Source organism: Oncorhynchus tshawytscha, linkage group LG28 (assembly GCF_018296145.1).
Source record: "Oncorhynchus tshawytscha isolate Ot180627B linkage group LG28, Otsh_v2.0, whole genome shotgun sequence".
Classification (NCBI taxonomy): Eukaryota; Metazoa; Chordata; class Actinopteri; order Salmoniformes; family Salmonidae; genus Oncorhynchus; species Oncorhynchus tshawytscha.
This window is the reverse complement of record NC_056456.1, coordinates 40,914,822-40,935,052: the sequence shown is the minus strand read 5'-3', so window position 1 is coordinate 40,935,052 and position 20,231 is coordinate 40,914,822. Positions and strand designations below refer to the sequence as shown.

At 46.4% G+C, this 20,231-nt stretch overlaps 1 protein-coding gene across 25 annotated transcripts in view; it reads right to left on the bottom strand.

Annotated features, from left to right (window-relative positions):
* The window catches only part of epb41l3b (erythrocyte membrane protein band 4.1-like 3b), a 79,431-nt gene that overhangs the window by 25,007 nt on the left and 34,193 nt on the right, over window positions 1-20,231 (bottom strand). For 14 of the 25 annotated variants that reach the window (XM_042308054.1, XM_042308043.1, XM_042308044.1 and 11 more), the window contains 10 exons: window positions 18,516-18,591; window positions 17,393-17,605; window positions 16,645-16,732; window positions 12,944-12,988; window positions 12,408-12,560; window positions 11,479-11,576; window positions 10,075-10,250; window positions 6,609-6,808; window positions 4,591-5,205; window positions 1,325-1,378 (listed from right to left, as the gene is read on the bottom strand). In XM_042308054.1, the coding sequence (XP_042163988.1) occupies window positions 1,325-1,378; window positions 4,591-5,205; window positions 6,609-6,808; window positions 10,075-10,250; window positions 11,479-11,576; window positions 12,408-12,560; window positions 12,944-12,988; window positions 16,645-16,732; window positions 17,393-17,605; window positions 18,516-18,591 (1,718 nt within the window). The remainder of the gene's footprint in view (window positions 1-1,324; window positions 1,379-4,590; window positions 5,206-6,608; window positions 6,809-10,074; window positions 10,251-11,478; window positions 11,577-12,407; window positions 12,561-12,943; window positions 12,989-16,644; window positions 16,733-17,392; window positions 17,606-18,515; window positions 18,592-20,231) is intronic. The other 11 variants (XM_042308057.1, XM_042308058.1, XM_042308061.1 and 8 more) reach the window with 4 other exon arrangements.

Genomic DNA, 20,231 nt, shown 5'->3' with positions numbered 1-20,231 from the left:
GACAGAGGGAGGGAGGTAAGGGAGGAGGTGAGGGATGGAGGGAGGGAGGTGAGGGATGGAGGGAGGTGAGGGATGGAGGGAGGTGAGGGACGGAGGGAGGTGAGGGACGGAGGGAGGTGAGGGACGGAGGGAGGGAGGTGACGGAGGGAGGGAGGGAGGTGAGGGATGGAGGGAGGGAGGTGAGGGACGGAGGGAGGGAGATGAGGGACAGAGGCAGGGAGGTAAGGGAGGGAGGTGAGGGATGGAGGGAGGTGAGGGATGGAGGGAGGTGAGGGATGGAGGGAGGGAGGGATGGAGGTGAGGGACAGAGGGAGGGAGGTGAGGGACAGAGGGAGGGAGGTGAGGGATGGAGGGAGGTGAGGGACGGAGGGAGGGAGGTGAGGGACGGGAGGTGAGGGACAGAGGGAGGGAGGTAAGGGAAGGAGGTGAGGGATGGAGGGAGGTGAGGGATGGAGGGAGGGATGGAGGTGAGGGACGGAGGGAGGTGAGGGACGGAGGGAGGGAGGTGAGGGATGGAGGGAGGTGAGGGACGGAGGGAGGGAGGTGAGGGAGGGAGGTAAGGGAGGGAGGTGAGGGATGGAGGGAGGTGAGGGACGGAGGGAGGGATGGAGGTGAGGGACGGAGGGAGGGAGGTGAGGGACAGAGGGAGGGAGGTGAGGGACAGAGGGAGGGAGGTGAGGGAGGGAGGTGAGGGATGGAGGGAGGTGAGGGATGGAGGGAGGTGAGGGATGGAGGGAGGTGAGGGATGGAGGGAGGGAAGAGGTGAGGGATGGAGGGAGGGAAGAGGTGAGGGATGGAGGGAGGGAAGAGGTGAGGGATGGAGGGAGGGATGGAGGTGAGGGTTGGAGGGAGGTGAGGGAGGGAGGTGAGGGATGGAGGGAGGGAAGAGGTGAGGGATGGAGGGAGGGATGGAGGTGAGGGTTGGAGGGAGGTGAGGGAGGGAGGTGAGGGATGGAGGGAGGGAAGAGGTGAGGGCACAGTGGAGGGAGAGAGAGAGACAGGTACAGTACAGAATCAGGAAACCTGAGATTAAGTCCTGAGTGAAAGTCCTTCACATAAATATACTAATAACATGCACACATAACAGAACACATAACACCCCAAAATATATTTGCTACATAGCAGAACGTAGAAAAATTCACTATACGGGGAAAAAAAGCAGGCATCCCCCAAGAACTCAACCATGGTGAATACTGAAAAATAAACAGAATATATTAAGAATTGAACCATGGTGAAATTCTCTCCCTCAGTGATGGATACACCTGGGAGTCTTCCATGCTTCCAGACTCCCGAGAGAGTTGTTCTCCTGGATGGATCTACCAACCTCAGTGGCCGTAGTTTCCCCGTCAAAGGCAAAGTCAGTTTGCTCGCTGTCCGTCTGGTATGTAGAAAAAAAACGGAACCGTTTCCGATCAGAAAGCAGGGAACGAGAGAAGAGAGTTCAAACGTTCAACACAAACGTTGTTAATATAATATAATTTAATAATTTATAATTTAATAACAGGTAACGATCACACAGAGAGAGGATGGAGCAGCCTTGGGAAAATGAGGTTGTTTTAAAAAGCAAAAACACCACAGTTTGCTAAAAGATAAAACAACGGCGAGGCAGAGAAGAGAAAAGCAACAGAAGAAAACATAGTTTACAAACAGACTCTGAGGAAATGTTAACCTTACGATTTAAGGCCACTTCGGTCAAATCCAATAATTAGGTTTTGTAATAAAATAATTTTTTTGCTCGGTTTGATTTGGAAAGCAATACTTCGTTTCAGTTGGATTTATTTAGCCCATGAGTTAGCTGGGTAAGTTTATAATTTATAAAACAAAACTATTCCTTTTTTCTCCTTCAAAAGCCTTCAATTGACCTTGTATTTAAGTGGTCAGACTTTCAGGCCTCCTCTTAGCATCCATGTGCAAGATGATTCTATAGGGATGTAATGTGTATGGAGGGGACTTATCAGTCTCTCTGCATTAGTGGAACTAGATCTATACGGGACTCCAGTCCATTCTGTATGAACTAGATCTATACGGGACTCCAGTCCATTCTGTATGAACTAGATCTATACTGGACTCCATTCTGTATGAACAAGATCTATACTGGACTCCATTCTGTATGAACTAGATCTATACGGGACTCCAGTCCATTCTGTATGAACTAGATCTATACGGGACTCCAGTCCATTCTGTATAAACTAGATCTATACTGGACTCCATTCTGTATGAACTAGATCTATACTGGACTCCATTCTGTATGAACTAGATCTATACTGGACTCCATTCTGTATGAACTAGATCTATACGGGACTCCAGTCCATTCTGTATGAACTAGATCTATACGGGACTCCAGTCCATTCTGTATAAACTAGATCTATACTGGACTCCATTCTGTATGAACAAGATCTATACTGGACTCCATTCTGTATGAACTAGATCTATACTGGACTCCATTCTGTATGAACTAGATCTATACGGGACTCCAGTCCATTCTGTATGAACTAGATCTATACGGGACTCCAGTCCATTCTGTATGAACTAGATCTATACTGGACTCCATTCTGTATGAACTAGATCTATACTGGACTCCATTCTGTATGAACTAGATCTATACTGGACTCCATTCTGTATGAACTAGATCTATACGGGACTCCAGTCCATTCTGTATAAACTAGATCTATACTGGACTCCATTCTGTATGAACTAGATCTATACTGGACTCCATTCTGTATGAACTAGATCTATACGGGACTCCAGTCCATTCTGTATGAACTAGATCTATACGGGACTCCATTCTGTATGAACTAGATCTATACGGGACTCCATTCTGTATAAACTAGATCTATACGGGACTCCAGTCCATTCTGTATAAACTAGATCTATACTGGACTCCATTCTGTATGAACTAGATCTATACGGGACTCCAGTCCATTCTGTATGAACTAGATCTATACGGGACTCCAGTCCATTCTGTATAAACTAGATCTATACTGGACTCCATTCTGTATGAACTAGATCTATACGGGACTCCAGTCCATTCTGTATAAACTAGATCTATACTGGACTCCATTCTGTATGAACTAGATCTATACGGGACTCCAGTCCATTCTGTATAAACTAGATCTATACGGGACTCCAGTCCATTCTGTATAAACTAGATCTATACGGGACTCCAGTCCATTCTGTATAAACTAGATCTATACGGGACTCCAGTCCATTCTGTATAAACTAGATCTATACGGGACTCCAGTCCATTCTGTATAAACTAGATCTATACTGGACTCCATTCTGTATGAACTAGATCTATACGGGACTCCAGTCCATTCTGTATAAACTAGATCTATACTGGACTCCATTCTGTATGAACTAGATCTATACGGGACTCCAGTCCATTCTGTATAAACTAGATCTATACGGGACTCCAGTCCATTCTGTATAAACTAGATCTATACGGGACTCCAGTCCATTCTGTATAAACTAGATCTATACGGGACTCCAGTCCATTCTGTATAAACTAGATCTATACGGGACTCCAGTCCATTCTGTATAAACTAGATCTATACGGGACTCCATTCTGTATAAACTAGATCTATACGGGACTCCAGTCCATTCTGTATAAACTAGATCTATACGGGACTCCAGTCCATTCTGTATAAACTAGATCTATACGGGACTCCAGTCCATTCTGTATAAACTAGATCTATACGGGACTCCAGTCCATTCTGTATAAACTAGATCTATACTGGACTCCATTCTGTATGAACTAGATCTATACGGGACTCCAGTCCATTCTGTATAAACTAGATCTATACGGGACTCCAGTCCATTCTGTATAAACTAGATCTATACGGGACTCCATTCTGTATGAACTAGATCTATACGGGACTCCAGTCCATTCTGTATGAACTAGATCTATACTGGACTCCATTCTGTATGAACTAGATCTATACGGGACTCCATTCTGTATGAACTACAGTGTTAAGCATCAGAGGCTTGCATCATAGCAGCTCTGGTCTTGCTAAATGCTTCCTGTTTCACTGTGACATGTGTGTGTGTGTCATCTAGCTAGAGGTAAATGCAGAGAGACTGACTGAGTGGAACAGTGTGTCTGTATGCATCTAGTCTAAAGCAGCCACAGTATACGGCTGTGAATGAAGATGACACGAGATGGGGGGGGTGAAGCAACATACCCTCTAAATGGTAAATCAGCCATCACGCCAAACTACATTGGAGTTTACCTCCATATTAGAAGCTGACATTCTTTAAAAAAAAAGAAAAGCCATCCAACAGGAAAAGGTGCAACTCGCATGAACATCTCCGTATGCATCAAGATAATAAAATGTGGATCGTGTGATGGTGATGTCATGACGATGTCATCAAGAGACGAGGCTCTGAAAGTAGGAACACTGACAGACAAAGTCATTGAGGGTGCGTCTGAAAATGGCACCCTATTCCCTATACAGGGCACTACTTTAGACCAGAGCCCGGGAATAGGGTGCCATTTTTGGACGTAGCCCAAGTCTGGACAGGACGCAGTAAGACTATTCTGTGACCTTACTGGAATAGTATAGTTTAAGGCCTACTGTAAGTAGGACACACCTCTTCATCTTCCTCTTCCTCTTCCTCTGAACAACTGTCATGTTGATGCAGGCCCTGAGCGATGGATGCGGTGAGAGAAGCCGCCTTGGGCTCCAGGTAGCACAGACACAGCGCCAGCGGGAAGGACAGCGTGAGGGCGTAGGGCACCGAGAACGACGTGGACAAGAGGAAGAAGAAGATGAAGAGGAAGCAGGGGATGAGGGAGGGTGACCTGAACGGACGGAAGTGCTGCACGCTCTCAGGGAGGAAGGTGAGCTCCGTGATGTCGGGGAAGGTGAGGTAGCCATCCTCGTCTAGGTAAGAGGAGAGGTCGGGGAGGTGCAGGGAGAAGGAGAACAGAGTGCCGCCCCGCCTCCCGTGGGCCTTCAGCTGTTCTAGACGCTGTTTCCGGGCCGACAGGAGTAACACCTGCTCCTCTAGGAGGGCGGCGGCGCGGTCCGCTTTGGCCTGGCGCCGACGGCACCCCGCAGAGGATTTAACCGGGCTGACGGACGCACAGCGTTTACGGGACGCGTTCTCCCTGCGCCGCCGACGGACCTTAGTGGAGGCCACGGGGGAGGAAGGGAGGGAGAGCTCAGAGCGGAGGGGGTCACGGGAATACAGGCACGGGGAGCGCTGAGGGAGGGAGTGCGGACGGGAGATGGTATGGATGGTGAGTCAATACATATGAGCAGAATGGACGGGAGATGGTATGGATGGTAAGTCAATACATATGAGCAGAATGGACGGGAGATGGTATGGATGGTGAGTCAATACATATGAGCAGAATGGACGGGAGATGGTATGGATGGTGAGTCAATACATATGAGCAGAATGGACGGGAGATGGTATGGATGGTGAGTCAATATATATGAGCAGAATGGACGGGAGATGGTATGGATGGTAAGTCAATACACGTGAGTAGAATGGACGGGAGATGGTATGGATGGTGAGTCAATACACGTGAGTAGAATGGACGGGAGATGGTATGGATGGTAAGTCAATACATGTGAGTAGAATGGACGGGAGATGGTATGGATGGTGAGTCAATATATATGAGCAGAATGGACGGGAGGAGAAAAGAAAAGGCTAATTAGACAAGAAGCAGTCAGTTGTAGTAGAGCAGTGGGTCAATAAGCTGGAAGCATTGGGGGAAATCCATAATAACGGCCAAGTCATTCGCTGTAGGGAGTTCAGTCACTGCTGTACAATGTACAGACAAACTGGACAATTCAAGAGGGTGCTATGAAATGAATGTCAAAATGTTGTTTTCTTCGCCCTATGTCATCATCAATTACACAGAATGAATCATTAGATTGTTCTCTACAATATTACCACCTTAATAGACTTGACAGTGTAAATATTATTTAGTTTTTTTTTCAAAATTTAAAAAAAATAAAAAAATGTTTTAACCCTTTTTCTTCCCGATTTCATCCAATTGGTAGTTACAGCCTTGTCTCATCGCTGCACCTCCCTGTACGGACTCGGGAGAGGTCGAAGGTCGAGAGCCGTGCGTCCTTCGAAACAAGACCCTGCCAATAATTTAATTTTGCACGCCCAATTTTTCAGTTTTTGATTTGTTAAAAAAAGTTTGAAATATCCAATAATTGTCGTTCCACTTCATGATTGTGTCCGACTTCTTGTTGATTCTTCACAAAAAAATACAGTTTTATATCTTTATGTTTGAAGCCTGAAATGTGGCAAAAGGTCGCAAAGTTCAAGGGGGCCGAATACTTTCGCAAGGCACTGTATATATGATCTCAGAATATGTTTTCAAGTTAGCGGGCTAAGTCATTGATATTGCTTCGTAGTACAACCCCTCCGGTTGTCATATAGAACGGACTCAGAGCAAGGAGTCATTCAAGTTTATAGGATCTGTTTTTCAGCTTGTGAGTGTAACTTCAACTCAGAGTTGCTAGGTCGCCCTGGATCAATCATATTGGTCCTATGCTAATGGCACTCTTTAAAACAAACCAAACTTCTAAGACTAAACCCCATTGGCTAATATGAGGAAGGAGGAGGAGGATGATGATGTTTACCTTGTTGTCGTGTCTGAGGGGGGTTGAGGGGACATTAGGATCTGACGTCTCTGTAGCGTCGGTCTGTCCCTCCTCTTCCTCGGCCTTCTCCTCCTCCGCCTTCTTCTCTGGCGTTACCGTGGTGATCAGGTCTCCAGCGGTGACAGTTTTGGCGGGCGTGGCTTCCCTCATCAGGGTGTCGTGGTTCTCTGTTACGGGCGCTGGTAGGAGGCACGGTGAGGGTTTATAGAAGAAACCAAACATTAGTTCTCTGTGTGGTACATCCTCAGGTAAGTCATGACCTTAGGAACTGATCTAGGATCAGCTTACTGTCCCAAACATTAGTTCTCCGTGTGGTACATCCTCAGGTAAGTCATGACCTTAGGAACTGATCTAGGATCAGCTTACTGTCCCAAACATTAGTTCTCTGTGTGGTACATCCTCAGGTAAGTCATGACCTTAGGAACTGATCTAGGATCAGCTTACTGTCCCAAACATTAGTTCTCTGTGTGGTACATCATCAGGTAAGTCATGACGTTCGGAACTGATCTAGGATCAGCTTACTGTCCCAAACATTAGTTCTCTGTGTGGTACATCCTCAGGTAAGTCATGACCTTAGGAACTGATCTAGGATCTAACCATAACATTAGATTACCAAAGGGGTGACTGCTTTGTTGTTGTTTAAGCTTGTGCCTTTTACATCAGTGGGGTAAAACTCAAACTTCTAACACACCGACAGCCCCCGGTACACAGCCCCCCGGTACACAGCCCCCCGGTACACAGCCCCCGGTACACAGCCCCACCGGTACACAGCCCCACCGGTACACAGCCCCCGGTACACAGCCCCCGGTACACAGCACCATCTGCATATATACGCGACATAGGTTCAACATTTACCTTCTGCTACCATTTCTGTCAAAACGGTCTACACATACAGTTTTTAAATCGCATACGAACGATACATCCAACATAGGGCATCACACAGAATGCACTGCAACTGCCTCTGCAAGGCAAACGCAGCGTTTTTCATTGGGAAATTAATGTCTTTCTGGTGTAGCGAAATGTAACAACGCTGTCGGTGTGATCGAAGCGTTAGTCTTACAGAAACACAGACTCCAAGACTATGACTGGTTTTAGCAACCTCTGGGTATCCCCTCTTTGCCGGTTGACAGAATCAATAGGTGGTTTAAAAAAAAATGTCCACACTAGCATAGCAGTTAATCTAAGAGACTCTATTTTCAAGTATACAGTATACTACTTAGAATGAGGTAGTGTACTGGGCATTGTGAACATTTAAACACAGTTCATGAATAAGTATATAGTCTCCATATGGACTCTGTACCGTAATACCCTGTATATAGCCTCCATATGGACTCTGTACCGTAATACCCTGTATATAGCCTCCACATTGACTCTGTACCGTAATACCCTGTATATAGCCTCCACATGGACTCTGTACCGTAATACCCTGTATATAGCCTCCACATTGACTCTGTACCAGTACACCCTGTATATAGCCTCCACATTGACTCTGTACCGTAACACCCTGTATATAGCCTCCACATTGACTCTGTACCGTAACACCCTGTATATAGCCTCCACATTGACTCTGTACCGTAATACCCTGTATATAGCCTCCACATGGACTCTGTACCGTAATACCCTGTATATAGCCTCCACATTGACTCTGTACCGTAATACCCTGTATATAGCCTCCACATTGACTCTGTACCGGTACCCCCTGTATATAGCCTCCACATTGACTCTGTACCGTAATACCCTGTATATAGCCTCCACATTGACTCTGTACCGTAATACCCTGTATATAGCCTCCACATTGACTCTGTACCGTAATACCCTGTATATAGCCTCCACATTGACTCTGTACCAGTACACCCTGTATATAGCCTCCACATTGACTCTGTACCGTAACACCCTGTATATAGCCTCCACATTGACTCTGTACCGTAACACCCTGTATATAGCCTCCACATTGACTCTGTACCGTAATACCCTGTATATAGCCTCCACATTGACTCTGTACCGTAATACCCTGTATATAGCCTCCACATTGACTCTGTACCGTAATACCCTGTATATAGCCTCCACATTGACTCTGTACCGGTACCCCCTGTATATAGCCTCCACATTGACTCTGTACCGTAATACCCTGTATATAGTCTCCACATTGACTCTATACCGTAATACCCTGTATATAGCCTCCACATTGACTCTGTACCGTAATACCCTGTATATTGCCTCCTCATTGACTCTGTACCGTAACACCCTGTATATAGCCTCCACATTGACTCTGTACCGTAATACCCTGTATATAGCCTCCACATTGACTCTGTACCAGTACACCCTGTATATAGCCTCCACATTGACTCTGTACCGTAATACCCTGTATATAGCCTCCACATTGACTCTGTACCGTAATACCCTGTATATAGCCTCCACATTGACTCTGTACCGTAATACCCTGTATATAGCCTCCACATTGACTCTGTACCGTAATACCCTGTATATAGCCTCCACATTGACTCTGTACCGTAATACCCTGTATATAGCCTCCACATTGACTCTGTACCGTAATACCCTGTATATAGCCTCCACATTGACTCTGTACCGTAATACCCTGTATATAGCCTCCACATTGACTCTGTACCGTAATACCCTGTATATAGCCTCCACATTGACTCTGTACCGTAATACCCTGTATATAGCCTCCACATTGACTCTGTACCGGTACCCCCTGTATATAGCCTCCACATTGACTCTGTACCGTAATACCCTGTATATAGTCTCCACATTGACTCTATACCGTAATACCCTGTATATAGCCTCCACATTGACTCTGTACCGTAATACCCTGTATATAGCCTCCACATTGACTCTGTACCGTAATACCCTGTATATAGCCTCCACATTGACTCTGTACCGTAACACCCTGTATATAGCCTCAACATTCACTCTGTACCGTAACACCCTGTATATAGCCTCCACATTGACTCTGTACCGTAATACCCTGTATATAGCCTCCACATTGACTCTGTACCGTAACACCCTGTATATAGCCTCCACATTGACTCTGTACCGTAATACCCTGTATATAGCCTCCACATTGACTCTGTACCGTAATACCCTGTATATAGCCTCCACATTGACTCTGTACCGTAATACCCTGTATATAGCCTCCACATTGACTCTGTACCGTAATACCCTGTATATAGCCTCCACATTGACTCTGTACCGGTACCCCCTGTATATAGCCTCCACATTGACTCTGTACTGGTACCCCCTGTATATAGCCTCCACATTGACTCTATACCGGTACCCCCTGTATATAGTCTCCACATTGACTCTGTACCGTAATACCCTGTATATAGCCTCCACATTGACTCTGTACCGGTACCCCCTGTATATAGCCTCCACATTGACTCTATACCGGTACCCCCTGTATATAGCCTCCACATTAACTCAGTACCTCCGTCCAAGCTGCGCGACATGGTGTAGCGTTTGGAGGAGGAGCGTTCGAAGATGGGCGCGGCCCTGATGATCTGAGAGGAGACTCTCCGGGTCTGAGCCTGGGTTCTACCGCTGTAGCGGAACTTAGAACCAAGACCTAGGAACTTCTTCGGGGGGGCCTCTGGAGACACCAACCTGACAGAGGAGAAAAAAAGTTAGACTAAATTCAACAATTATGTGATCAAAAAAATCTGTATATTTTACAATAATAATACATTTAATTTACAGTACATCAAAACAGATCTCAGACATGTAACCCAATTTGATTTAAAATCATTTTAAAAATGTAAAATCATTTTGGGGCGGCAGGGTAGCCTGTTGGTTAGAGCGTTGGACTAGTAACCGGAAGGTTGCAAGTTCAAACGCCCGAGCTGACAAGGTACAAATCTGTCGTTCGGCAGGACAGAGCAGCTACGTCTGGTAAGACGAGGGGCGGTGGTGTGTGTGTCTATTTGTCAATAACAGCTACGTCTGGTAAGATGAGGGGTGGTGGTGTGTGTCTATTTGTCAATAACAGCTGGTGTGCGATGTCTAATATTAAAAGAAGTCTCGAGGTATTGCTCGCCTGAGGTGGAGTACCTCATGATAAGCTGTAGACCACACTATCTACCAAGAGAGTTCTCATATCTGTATTATTCGTATCCATCTATTTACCACCACAAACTGTTCCTGGCACCAAGACCTCACTCATCACGCTTTATAAGGCCATAAGCAAACAACAAAATGCTCATTCAGAAGTGGCGCTCCTAGTGGCCGGGGACTTTAATGCAGGTAAACTTAAATCAGTTTTACCTAATTTCTACCAGCATGTCACAGAGGAACCAGAGGGGGGAAAAAACCTCCAGAACACCTTTTGACAGAGCTTGAAGAATTTCTTTTAGAATAATTTGCAATATTGTACAATCCAGGTGTGCAAAGCTCTTAGAGACTTACCCAGAAAGACTCACAGCTCTTAGAGGCTTACCCAGAAAGACTCATAGCTCTTAGAGACTTACCCAGAAAGACTCACAGCTGTAATCACTCTTAGAAACTTACCCAGAAAGACTCACAGCTCTTAGAGACTTACCCAGAAAGACTCACAGGTGTAATCGCTGCCAAAGGTGTGTCTAACATGTATTGACTCAGGGGTGTGAATACTTACGGAAATTGGATATTTCTGTATTTAATTTTCAATGAATTTACTACATTTATCTACAAACATGTTTTCACCTCGTCATTATGAGGTATTGTGGGTAGATGGGTGAGGGAAAAAACCCATTTTGAATTCAGGCTGTAACACAACAACATGTGGAGTAAGTCAAGGGGTGTGAATACCTGAAGACTCCGTATCAAATCGTAAGGACAGGCTACAAACATCTCTTACCTGAAGAACGTGTGGTGCTCGACACAGGTCTTCCACAGCCTCTTGGCTGCACGGTGGTTAGGGAGCTTGAAGCCAATCGTGCTCTCGAACTGCTCAAACTGCAAGAGATGGTGATGTTACAAGTGTCTCAGAAGAGAGAGAGGAGAGGAGAGAGAGAGAGGAGAGGAGATAGTGGGCAGGAGAGAGGAGAGAGAGAGAGAGAGAAGAGGAGAGGAGAGAGTGGGCAGGAGAGAGAGAGAGAGAGAGAGAAGAGGAGAGGAGAGAGTGGGCAGGAGAGAGGAGAGAGAGAGAAGAGGAGGGAGTGGGCAGGAGAGAGAGAGAGAGAAGAGGAGGGAGTGGGCAGGAGAGAGGAGAGAGAGAGAAGAGGAGAGACATGAGAGGAGGGAAGGGGGGGAGGAGAGAAGGATGAGAGGAGGGATGGGAAGGGGGAGAAGAGAGGAGAGAAGGGTAGGAGAGGAGGAAAGGATAGCGGCGGTGGTCATGTCAGAACAGAAGCAATTAAATGTCCTTAAATATAGTAGTCTGCAACTTTTAATTCATTTCCCAAATAGAAACTAATGTTATGACTAGGGACAAGAGGTTTTCACTGACCACATAACGTAACCAGGAAAAACCCCGGGTCACAAAGGAGTCGTCTGACTAGGCCCCGGGCCACAGAGAAGTCGTCTAACCAGGCCCCGGGCCACAGAGAAGTCGTCTGACTAGGCCCCGGGCCACAGAGAAGTCGTCTGACTAGGCCCCGGGCCACAGAGAAGTCGTCTGACTAGACACCGGGCCACAGAGAAGTCGCCTGACTAGGCCCCGGGCCACAGAGAAGTCGTCTGACTAGGCCCCGGGCCATAAGTTTTCCTGGTCAAGTCACATGGTAAAACACCTGACCCGGTTTGTAACAGATCTACAGTTGTTGTTGATGTTGTTGGTGTGTTTACCTCTCCGGGGCGTATCTTGATGTAGAAGTTGTTTCTCTTGTAGGAGATCTTGAGGACCTTGGGCCAGGCAAACCTGTTGATTCTCAGTCTGTCTCTGTAGATGAGCAGACCACTGGAGCACACGCCTAGCATGATCTCTACGCCTTCAGAGTCCTGGAACACACCCAATTAGTACACAAAGAAGGAGTTTCAGTGTGTATACCCCTTCACTAGGAAGTATGAAACAGAAGCACAACGCTAAGAAGGCAGTGATTCTTCTCTTTCTCTAACAGTCGTGGAGGGAGGAAGGGTAGAGGATGGGCAAGCGTTGGGTTCTGACGGTAACCGGCTACGGACAGGCAGTTGGATACCGGAGCATGGCTTCATCTCTCACCTCCTACTCTACATGTACACGACGTGTGTATCTGAGGGGGGGGAGGGGGACACGTTGGAGAGGGTGATGATGGGTAAAAACAAGCCACAGTTAGCATGATGACCGCTAAGCTTAAGCCATGCGTGAATAATAAACACACCACACGATGCAGCGGGTCGCTTACCTCCCCTTTAGCTGGAGCCAAACACTCAAACGGGCTTCCCACCAACTAGCCAGGTGGTTTAATGAGAGGAGAGAAAACAACAATGCTGATCCGATTCAACAAGTCAAATGGATTATTAAATGCTGAAAAAAGTCATCTGTATTCAAAGTGTACTAGTGGATGGACTTCTCCCTGTTCATCACCACTAATCTGTATTCAAAGTGTACTAGTGGATGGACTTCTCCCTGTTCATCACTACTAATCTGTATTCAAAGTGTACTAGTGGATGGACTTCTCCCTGTTCATCACCACTAATCTGTATTCAAAGTGTACTAGTGGATGGACTTCTCCCTGTTCATCACCACTAATCTGTATTCAAAGTGTACTAGTGGATGGACTTCTCCCTGTTCATCACCACTAATCTGTATTCAAAGTGTACTAGTGGATGGACTTCTCCCTGTTCATCACTACTAATCTGTATTCAAAGTGTACTAGTGGATGGACTTCTCCCTGTTCATCACCACTAATCTGTATTCAAAGTGTACTAGTGGATGGACTTCTCCCTGTTCATCACTACTAATCTGTATTCAAAGTGTACTAGTGGATGGAAGCTACTTCTCCCTGTCTGTCTGCCCATCTCTCACTACGTCGGTCTGTCTGTCTGTCTGTCCGTCCGTCTCTCTCTCTACGTCGATCTGTCTGTCCGTCCGTCTCTCTCTACGTCGGTCTGTCTGTCCGTCCGTCTCTCTCTACGTCGGTCTGTCTGTCCGTCCGTCTCTCTCTACGTCGGTCTGTCTGTCCGTCCGTCTCTCTCTACGTCGGTCTGTCTGTCCGTCCGTCTCTCTCTACGTCGGTCTGTCTGTCCGTCCGTCTCTCTCTACGTCGGTCTGTCTGTCCGTCCGTCTCTCTCTACGTCGGTCTGTGTCTGTCCGTCTCTCTCTACGTCGGTCTGTGTCTGTCCGTCTCTCTCTACGTCGGTCTGTGTCTGTCAGTCTCTCTCTACGTCGGTCTGTGTCTGTCCGTCTCTCTCTACGTCGGTCTGTGTCTGTCCGTCTCTCTCTACGTCGGTCTGTGTCTGTCCGTCTCTCTCTACGTCGGTCTGTGTCTGTCCGTCTCTCTCTACGTCGGTCTGTGTCTGTCCGTCTCTCTCTACGTCGGTCTGTGTCTGTCCGTCTCTCTCTACGTCGGTCTGTGTCTGTCCGTCTCTCTCTACGTCGGTCTGTGTCTGTCCGTCTCTCTCTACGTCGGTCTGTGTCTGTCCGTCTCTCTCTACGTCGGTCTGTGTCTGTCCGTCTCTCTCTACGTCGGTCTGTGTCTGTCCGTCGGTCTGTGTCTGTCCGTCTCTCTGTGTCCGTCGGTCTGTGTCTGTCCGTCTCTCTGTGTCTGTCCGTCTCTCTACGTCGGTCTGTGTCTGTCCGTCTCTCTCTACGTCGGTCTGTGTCTGTCCGTCTCTCTCTACGTCTGTCTGTGTCTGTCCGTCTCTCTCTACGTCGGTCTGTGTCTGTCCGTCTCTCTCTACGTCGGTCTGTGTCTGTCCGTCTCTCTCTACGTCGGTCTGTGTCTGTCTCGGTCTGTCTGTCTGTCTCTCTCTACGTCGGTCTGTCTGTCTCTCTCTCTCTCTACGTCGATCTGTCTGTCTCTCTCTCTCTCTACGTCGGTCTGTCTGTCTCTCTCTCTCTCTACGTCGGTCTGTCTGTCTCTCTCTCTCTCTCTACGTCGGTCTGTCTGTCTCTCTGTCTCTCTACGTCGGTCTGTCTGTCTCTCTGTCTCTCTACGTCGGTCTGTCTGTCTGTCTCTCTCTCTCTACGTCGGTCTGTCTGTCTCTCTCTACATCGGTCTGTCTGTCTGTCTGTGTCCCCCCCCCCTCCATCTGTCTGCCCAATGAGATTAATACAATCAAACACGTCTTTAAGACAGAGGAGACTACAGTACATAATCTCAAGGAAGCCAAGTCAGGCCAGTCCAATGCGGAGCCTCATGGAGTTAGTGAAACTAACAGCGATGGTAACAGTCAGTGAAACTAACAGCGATGGTAACAGTCAGTGAAACTAACAGCGATGGTAACAGTCAGTGAAACTAACAGCGATGGTAACAGTCAGTGAAACTAACAGCGATGGTAACAGTCAGTGAAACTAACAGCGATGGTAACAGTCAGTGAAACTAACAGCGATGGTAACAGTCAGTGAAACTAACAGCGATGGTAACAGTCAGTGAGACTAACAGCAATGGTAACAGTCAGTGAGACTAACAGCGATGGTAACAGTCAGTGAAACTAACAGCGATGGTAACAGTCAGTGAAACTAACAGCAATGGTAACAGTCAGTGAGACTAACAGCGATGGTAACAGTCAGTGAAACTAACAGCGATGGTAACAGTCAGTGAAACTAACAGCAATGGTAACAGTCAGTGAGACTAACAGCGATGGTAACAGTCAGTGAAACTAACAGCGATGGTAACAGTCAGTGAAACTAACAGCGATGGTAACAGTCAGTGAAACTAACAGCGATGGTAACAGTCAGTGAAACTAACAGCAATGGTAACAGTCAGTGAGACTAACAGCGATGGTAACAGTCAGTGAAACTAACAGCGATGGTAACAGTCAGTGAAACTAACAGAGATGGTAACAGTCAGTGAAACTAACAGCGATGGTAACAGTCAGTGAAACTAACAGCGATGGTAACAGTCAGTGAAACTAACAGCGATGGTAACAGTCAGTGAAACTAACAGCGATGGTAACAGTCAGTGAAACTAACAGCGATGGTAACAGTCAGTGAAACTAACAGCGATGGTAACAGTCAGTGAGACTAACAGAGATGGTAACAGTCAGGCAGCAGTCCTGCTAGAGCGGAGGAAGATGGCCCCAGGCAGTTGGCTCACAGCACATACAGACATTGAAGTAGCAGCCCAGTGTTGGTGTTAAGCATCGACATCACTGAGACAGCAGCGGTGCATTGGAAGGACGAGCAGAGTGCCTCTGACAAAGCAGTGAAGTGAGAGAGAGAGTTTGGTGTGGTGTGTGTAGGTGTATGTAGGTGTGTGTGTGTGTGTGTGTGTGTGTGGTGTATGTAGGTGTGTGGTGTATGTAGATGTGTGGTGTGTGTGGTGTATGTAGGTGTGTGTGTGTGTGTGTGTGTGTGGTGTATGTAGGTGTGTGTGTGTGTGTGTGTGTGTGTGTATGTAGGTGTGTGTGTGTGTGTGTAGGTGTGTGGTGTGTGTGTGGTGTATGTAGGTGTGTGTGGTGTATGTAGGTGTGTGTGGTGTATGTAGGTGTGTGTGGTGTATGTAGGTGTGTGTGGTGTATGTAGGTGTGTGTGGTGTATGTAGGTGTGTGTGGTGTATGTAGGTGTGTGTGGTGTATGTAGGTGTGTGTGGTGTATGTAGGTGTGTGTGGTGTATGTAGGTGTGTGTGGTGTATGTAGGTGTGTGGTGTGTGTTTGTGGTGTGTGTGTGTGTGTGTGTGTGTGTGTGTGTGTGTGTGTGTGTGTGTGTGTGTGGTGTGTGTGTGTGGTGTGTGTGTGTGTGTGTGTGTGTGTGTGTGTGTGTGTGTGTGTGTGTGTGTGTGTGTGTGTGTGTGTGTGTGTGTGTGTGTGTGTGTGTGTGTGTGTGTGTGTGTGTGGTGTGTGTGTGTGTGTGTTTGGTGTGTGTGTGTGGTGTGTGTGTGTGGTGTGTGTGTGTGTGGTGTGTGTGTGTGGTGTGTGTGTGTGTGTGGTGTGTGTGTGTACCTTGGCGTGATGCAGGTCTACTCCATACATGGACAGTTTCTTGGCATTCTCCAGAAAGTGTAACTCTGCTTCAGCTGGGGTCATCCCTCTGAAAACAGACATCAGGCATCAACTACATCCTGTAACTACGGGGCTCAGAGATGTCCTGTAACAACGGGGCTCAGAGATGTCCTGTAACTACGGGGCTCAGAGATGTCCTGTAACTACGGGCTCAGAGATGTCCTGTAACTACGGGGCTCAGAGATGTCCTGTAACTACGGGGCTCAGAGATGTCCTGTAACTACGGGCTCAGAGATGTCCTGTAACTACGGGGCTCAGAGATGTCCTGTAACTACGGGGCTCAGAGATGTCCTGTAACTACGGGGCTCAGAGATGTCCTGTAACTACGGGGCTCAGAGATGTCCTGTAACTACGGGGCTCAGAGATGTCCTTTATTCAACTACATGTCCTGTAACTACGGGGCTCAGAGATGTCCTGTAACTACGGGGCTCAGAGATGTCCTGTAACTACGGGGCTCAGAGATGTCCTTTATTCACCTACATGTCCTGTAACTACGGGGCTCAGAGATGTCCTGTAACTACGGGGCTCAGAGATGTCCTTTATTCACCTACATGTCCTGTAACTACGGGGCTCAGAGATGTCCTGTAACTACGGGGCTCAGAGATGTCCTGTAACTACGGGGCTCAGAGATGTCCTTTATTCACCTACATGTCCTGTAACTACGGGGAAAATCTATTGCCGGACATACTTGTAGTTCTTGTGTAGGTCCATGACCTTGTCCTCGAGTTCCTTGGTGTGGTTCGGAGCGAAGCGGAGCTCACTGTTGTACTCCGTCTCCTCGGGGTCATAGTCCCCCAGCTCTGACTGGACCGTGTAGGAGCCCAGTATGGTGTGGGTGGTGAAGGAACAGGGGAGACGACCAGACACCATGTCATCACGCAGCTGGAGACACAGGTAGTACCTAGAGAGAGAGAGAAGAGAGAGCCAGAGAGAGAGAGAGAGAGAGAGCCAGAGAGAGAGAGCCAGAGAGAGAGAGAGAGCCAGAGAGAGAGAGAGAGCCAGAGAGAGAGAGAGAGAGCCAGAGAGAGAGAGAGAGCCAGAGAGAGAGAGAGAGCGAGAGAGAGAGAGAGAGAGCCAGAGAGAGAGAGAGAAAGAGAGAGACAGAGAGAGAGAGAGAGAGAGAGAGAGCGAGAGAGAGAGAGAGAGAGCCAGAGAGCCAGAGAGAGAGAGAGAGAGAGAGAGACAGAGAGAGAGAGAGGAGGGGGAGAGAGAGAGAGAGGAGGGGGGAGAGAGAGCGAGAGAGGAGGGGAGAGAGCAAGGAGAGGAGGGGGGGAGAGAGAGCAAGAGAGGAGGAGGGGGAGAGAGAGCAAGGAGAGGAGGGGGAGAGAGAGCAAGGAGAGGAGGGGGAGAGAGAGCAAGGAGAGGAGGGGGAGAGAGAGCAAGGAGAGGAGGGGGAGAGAGAGCAAGGAGAGGAGGGGGAGAGAGAGCAAGGAGAGGAGGGGGGAGAGAGAGCAAGGAGAGGAGGGGGAGAGAGAGCAAGAGAGGAGGGGGTGAGAGAGAGGAGGGGGTGAGAGAGAGGAGGGGGTGAGAGAGAGGAGGGGGGAGAGAGAGGGGCGAGAGAGAGAGAGAGAGGAGGGGGAGTGAGATGGGGAGGCATAGGGGAGAGAGAGAGGAATGGGGGAGAGTGAAGGGAGAGAGAGATGGGGAGGCATAGGGGAGAGAGAGAGAGGAGGGGGAGAGAAGGGGAGAGTAAAACAGAGAAGGGGAGAGAGAGTGGGAGAGAGAGTGATGCCAGTACGATTATTAAACCATAAATAGCAACATACTGTATTTCAGAGGCTTTGACAATGCAGCCGATCCATCCAACCCACCTGGTGATGTCTTCAGACAGCTGGGCAGGGTCTGGGGGGTAGAACTTGACGTTGAAGCCAAAGTTCCAGGGACCACCTGCAGAACAACAAAGTATAGACTATAGTATAGTATAGACTATAGTAGTGTTGTATAGTATAGACTATAGTATAGTGTTGCATAGCATAGACTATAGTAGTGTTGTATAGTATAGACTATAGTATAGTGTTCCAGGGGCCACCTGCAGAACAATAAAGTATAGACCATTGTATAGTATAGACTATAGTAGTGTTGTATAGAATAGACTATAGTAGTGTTGTATAGTATAGACTATAGTAGTGTTGTATAGTATAGACTATAGTAGTGTTGTATAGTACAGACTATAGTATAGTGTTGTATAGTATAGACTATAGTAGTGTTGTATAGTATAGACTATAGTAGTGTTGTATAGTATAGACTATAGTAGTGTTGTATAGTACAGACTATAGTACAGACTATAGTAGTGTTGTATAGTATAGACTATAGTAGTGTTGTATAGTATAGACTATAGTATAGACTATAGTAGTGTTGTAGAGTATAGACTATAGTAGTGTTGTATAGTATAGTATAGACTATAGTATAGACTATAGTAGTGTTGTACAGTATAGACTATAGTAGTGTTGTATAGTATATGTTATAGTATAGACTATAGTAGTGTTGTATAGTATAGACTATAGTAGTGTTGTATAGTATAGACTATAGTATAGACTATAGTAGTGTTGTATAGTATAGACTATAGTATAGTGTTGTATAGTATAGTATAGACTATAGTAGTGTTGTATAGTATAGACTATAGTATAGTGTTGTATAGTACAGACTATAGTAGTGTTGTATAGTATAGACTATAGTAGTGTTGTATAGTACAGTGTTGTATAGTATAGACTATAGTAGTGTTGTATAGTATAGACTATAGTAGTGTTGCATAGTATAGACTATAGTAGTGTTGTATAGTATATGTTATAGTATAGTGTTCCAGGGGCCACCTGCAGAACAATAAAGTATAGACTATGGTATAGTGTTGCAGGGTATAGACTATAGTAGTGTTGTATAGTACAGACTATAGTATAGTGTTGTATAGTATAGACTATAGTATAGTGTTGTATAGTATAGACTATAGTATAGTGTTGTATAGTATAGACTATAGTATTGTTGTATAGTATAGACTATAGTAGTGTTGTATAGTATAGACTATAGTAGTGTTGTATAGTATAGACTATAGTAGTGTTGTATAGTATAGACTATAGTAGTGTTGTATAGTATAGACTATAGTAGTGTTGTATAGTATAGACTATAGTAGTGTTGTATAGTATAGACTATAGTAGTGTTGTATAGTATAGACTATAGTAGTGTTGTATAGTATAGACTATAGTAGTGTTGTATAGTATAGACTATAGTAGTGTTGTATAGTATATGTTATAGTATAGACTATAGTAGTGTTGTACAGTATAGACTATAGTAGTGTTGTATAGTATATGTTATAGTATAGACTATAGTAGTGCTGTATAGTATAGACTATAGTAGTGTTGTACAGTATAGACTATAGTAGTGTTGTATAGTATATGTTATAGTATAGACTATAGTATAGTTGTATAGTATAGACTATAGTAGTGTTGTACAGTATAGACTATAGTAGTGTTGTATAGTATATGTTATAGTATAGACTATAGTAGTGTTGTATAGTATAGACTATAGTAGTGTTG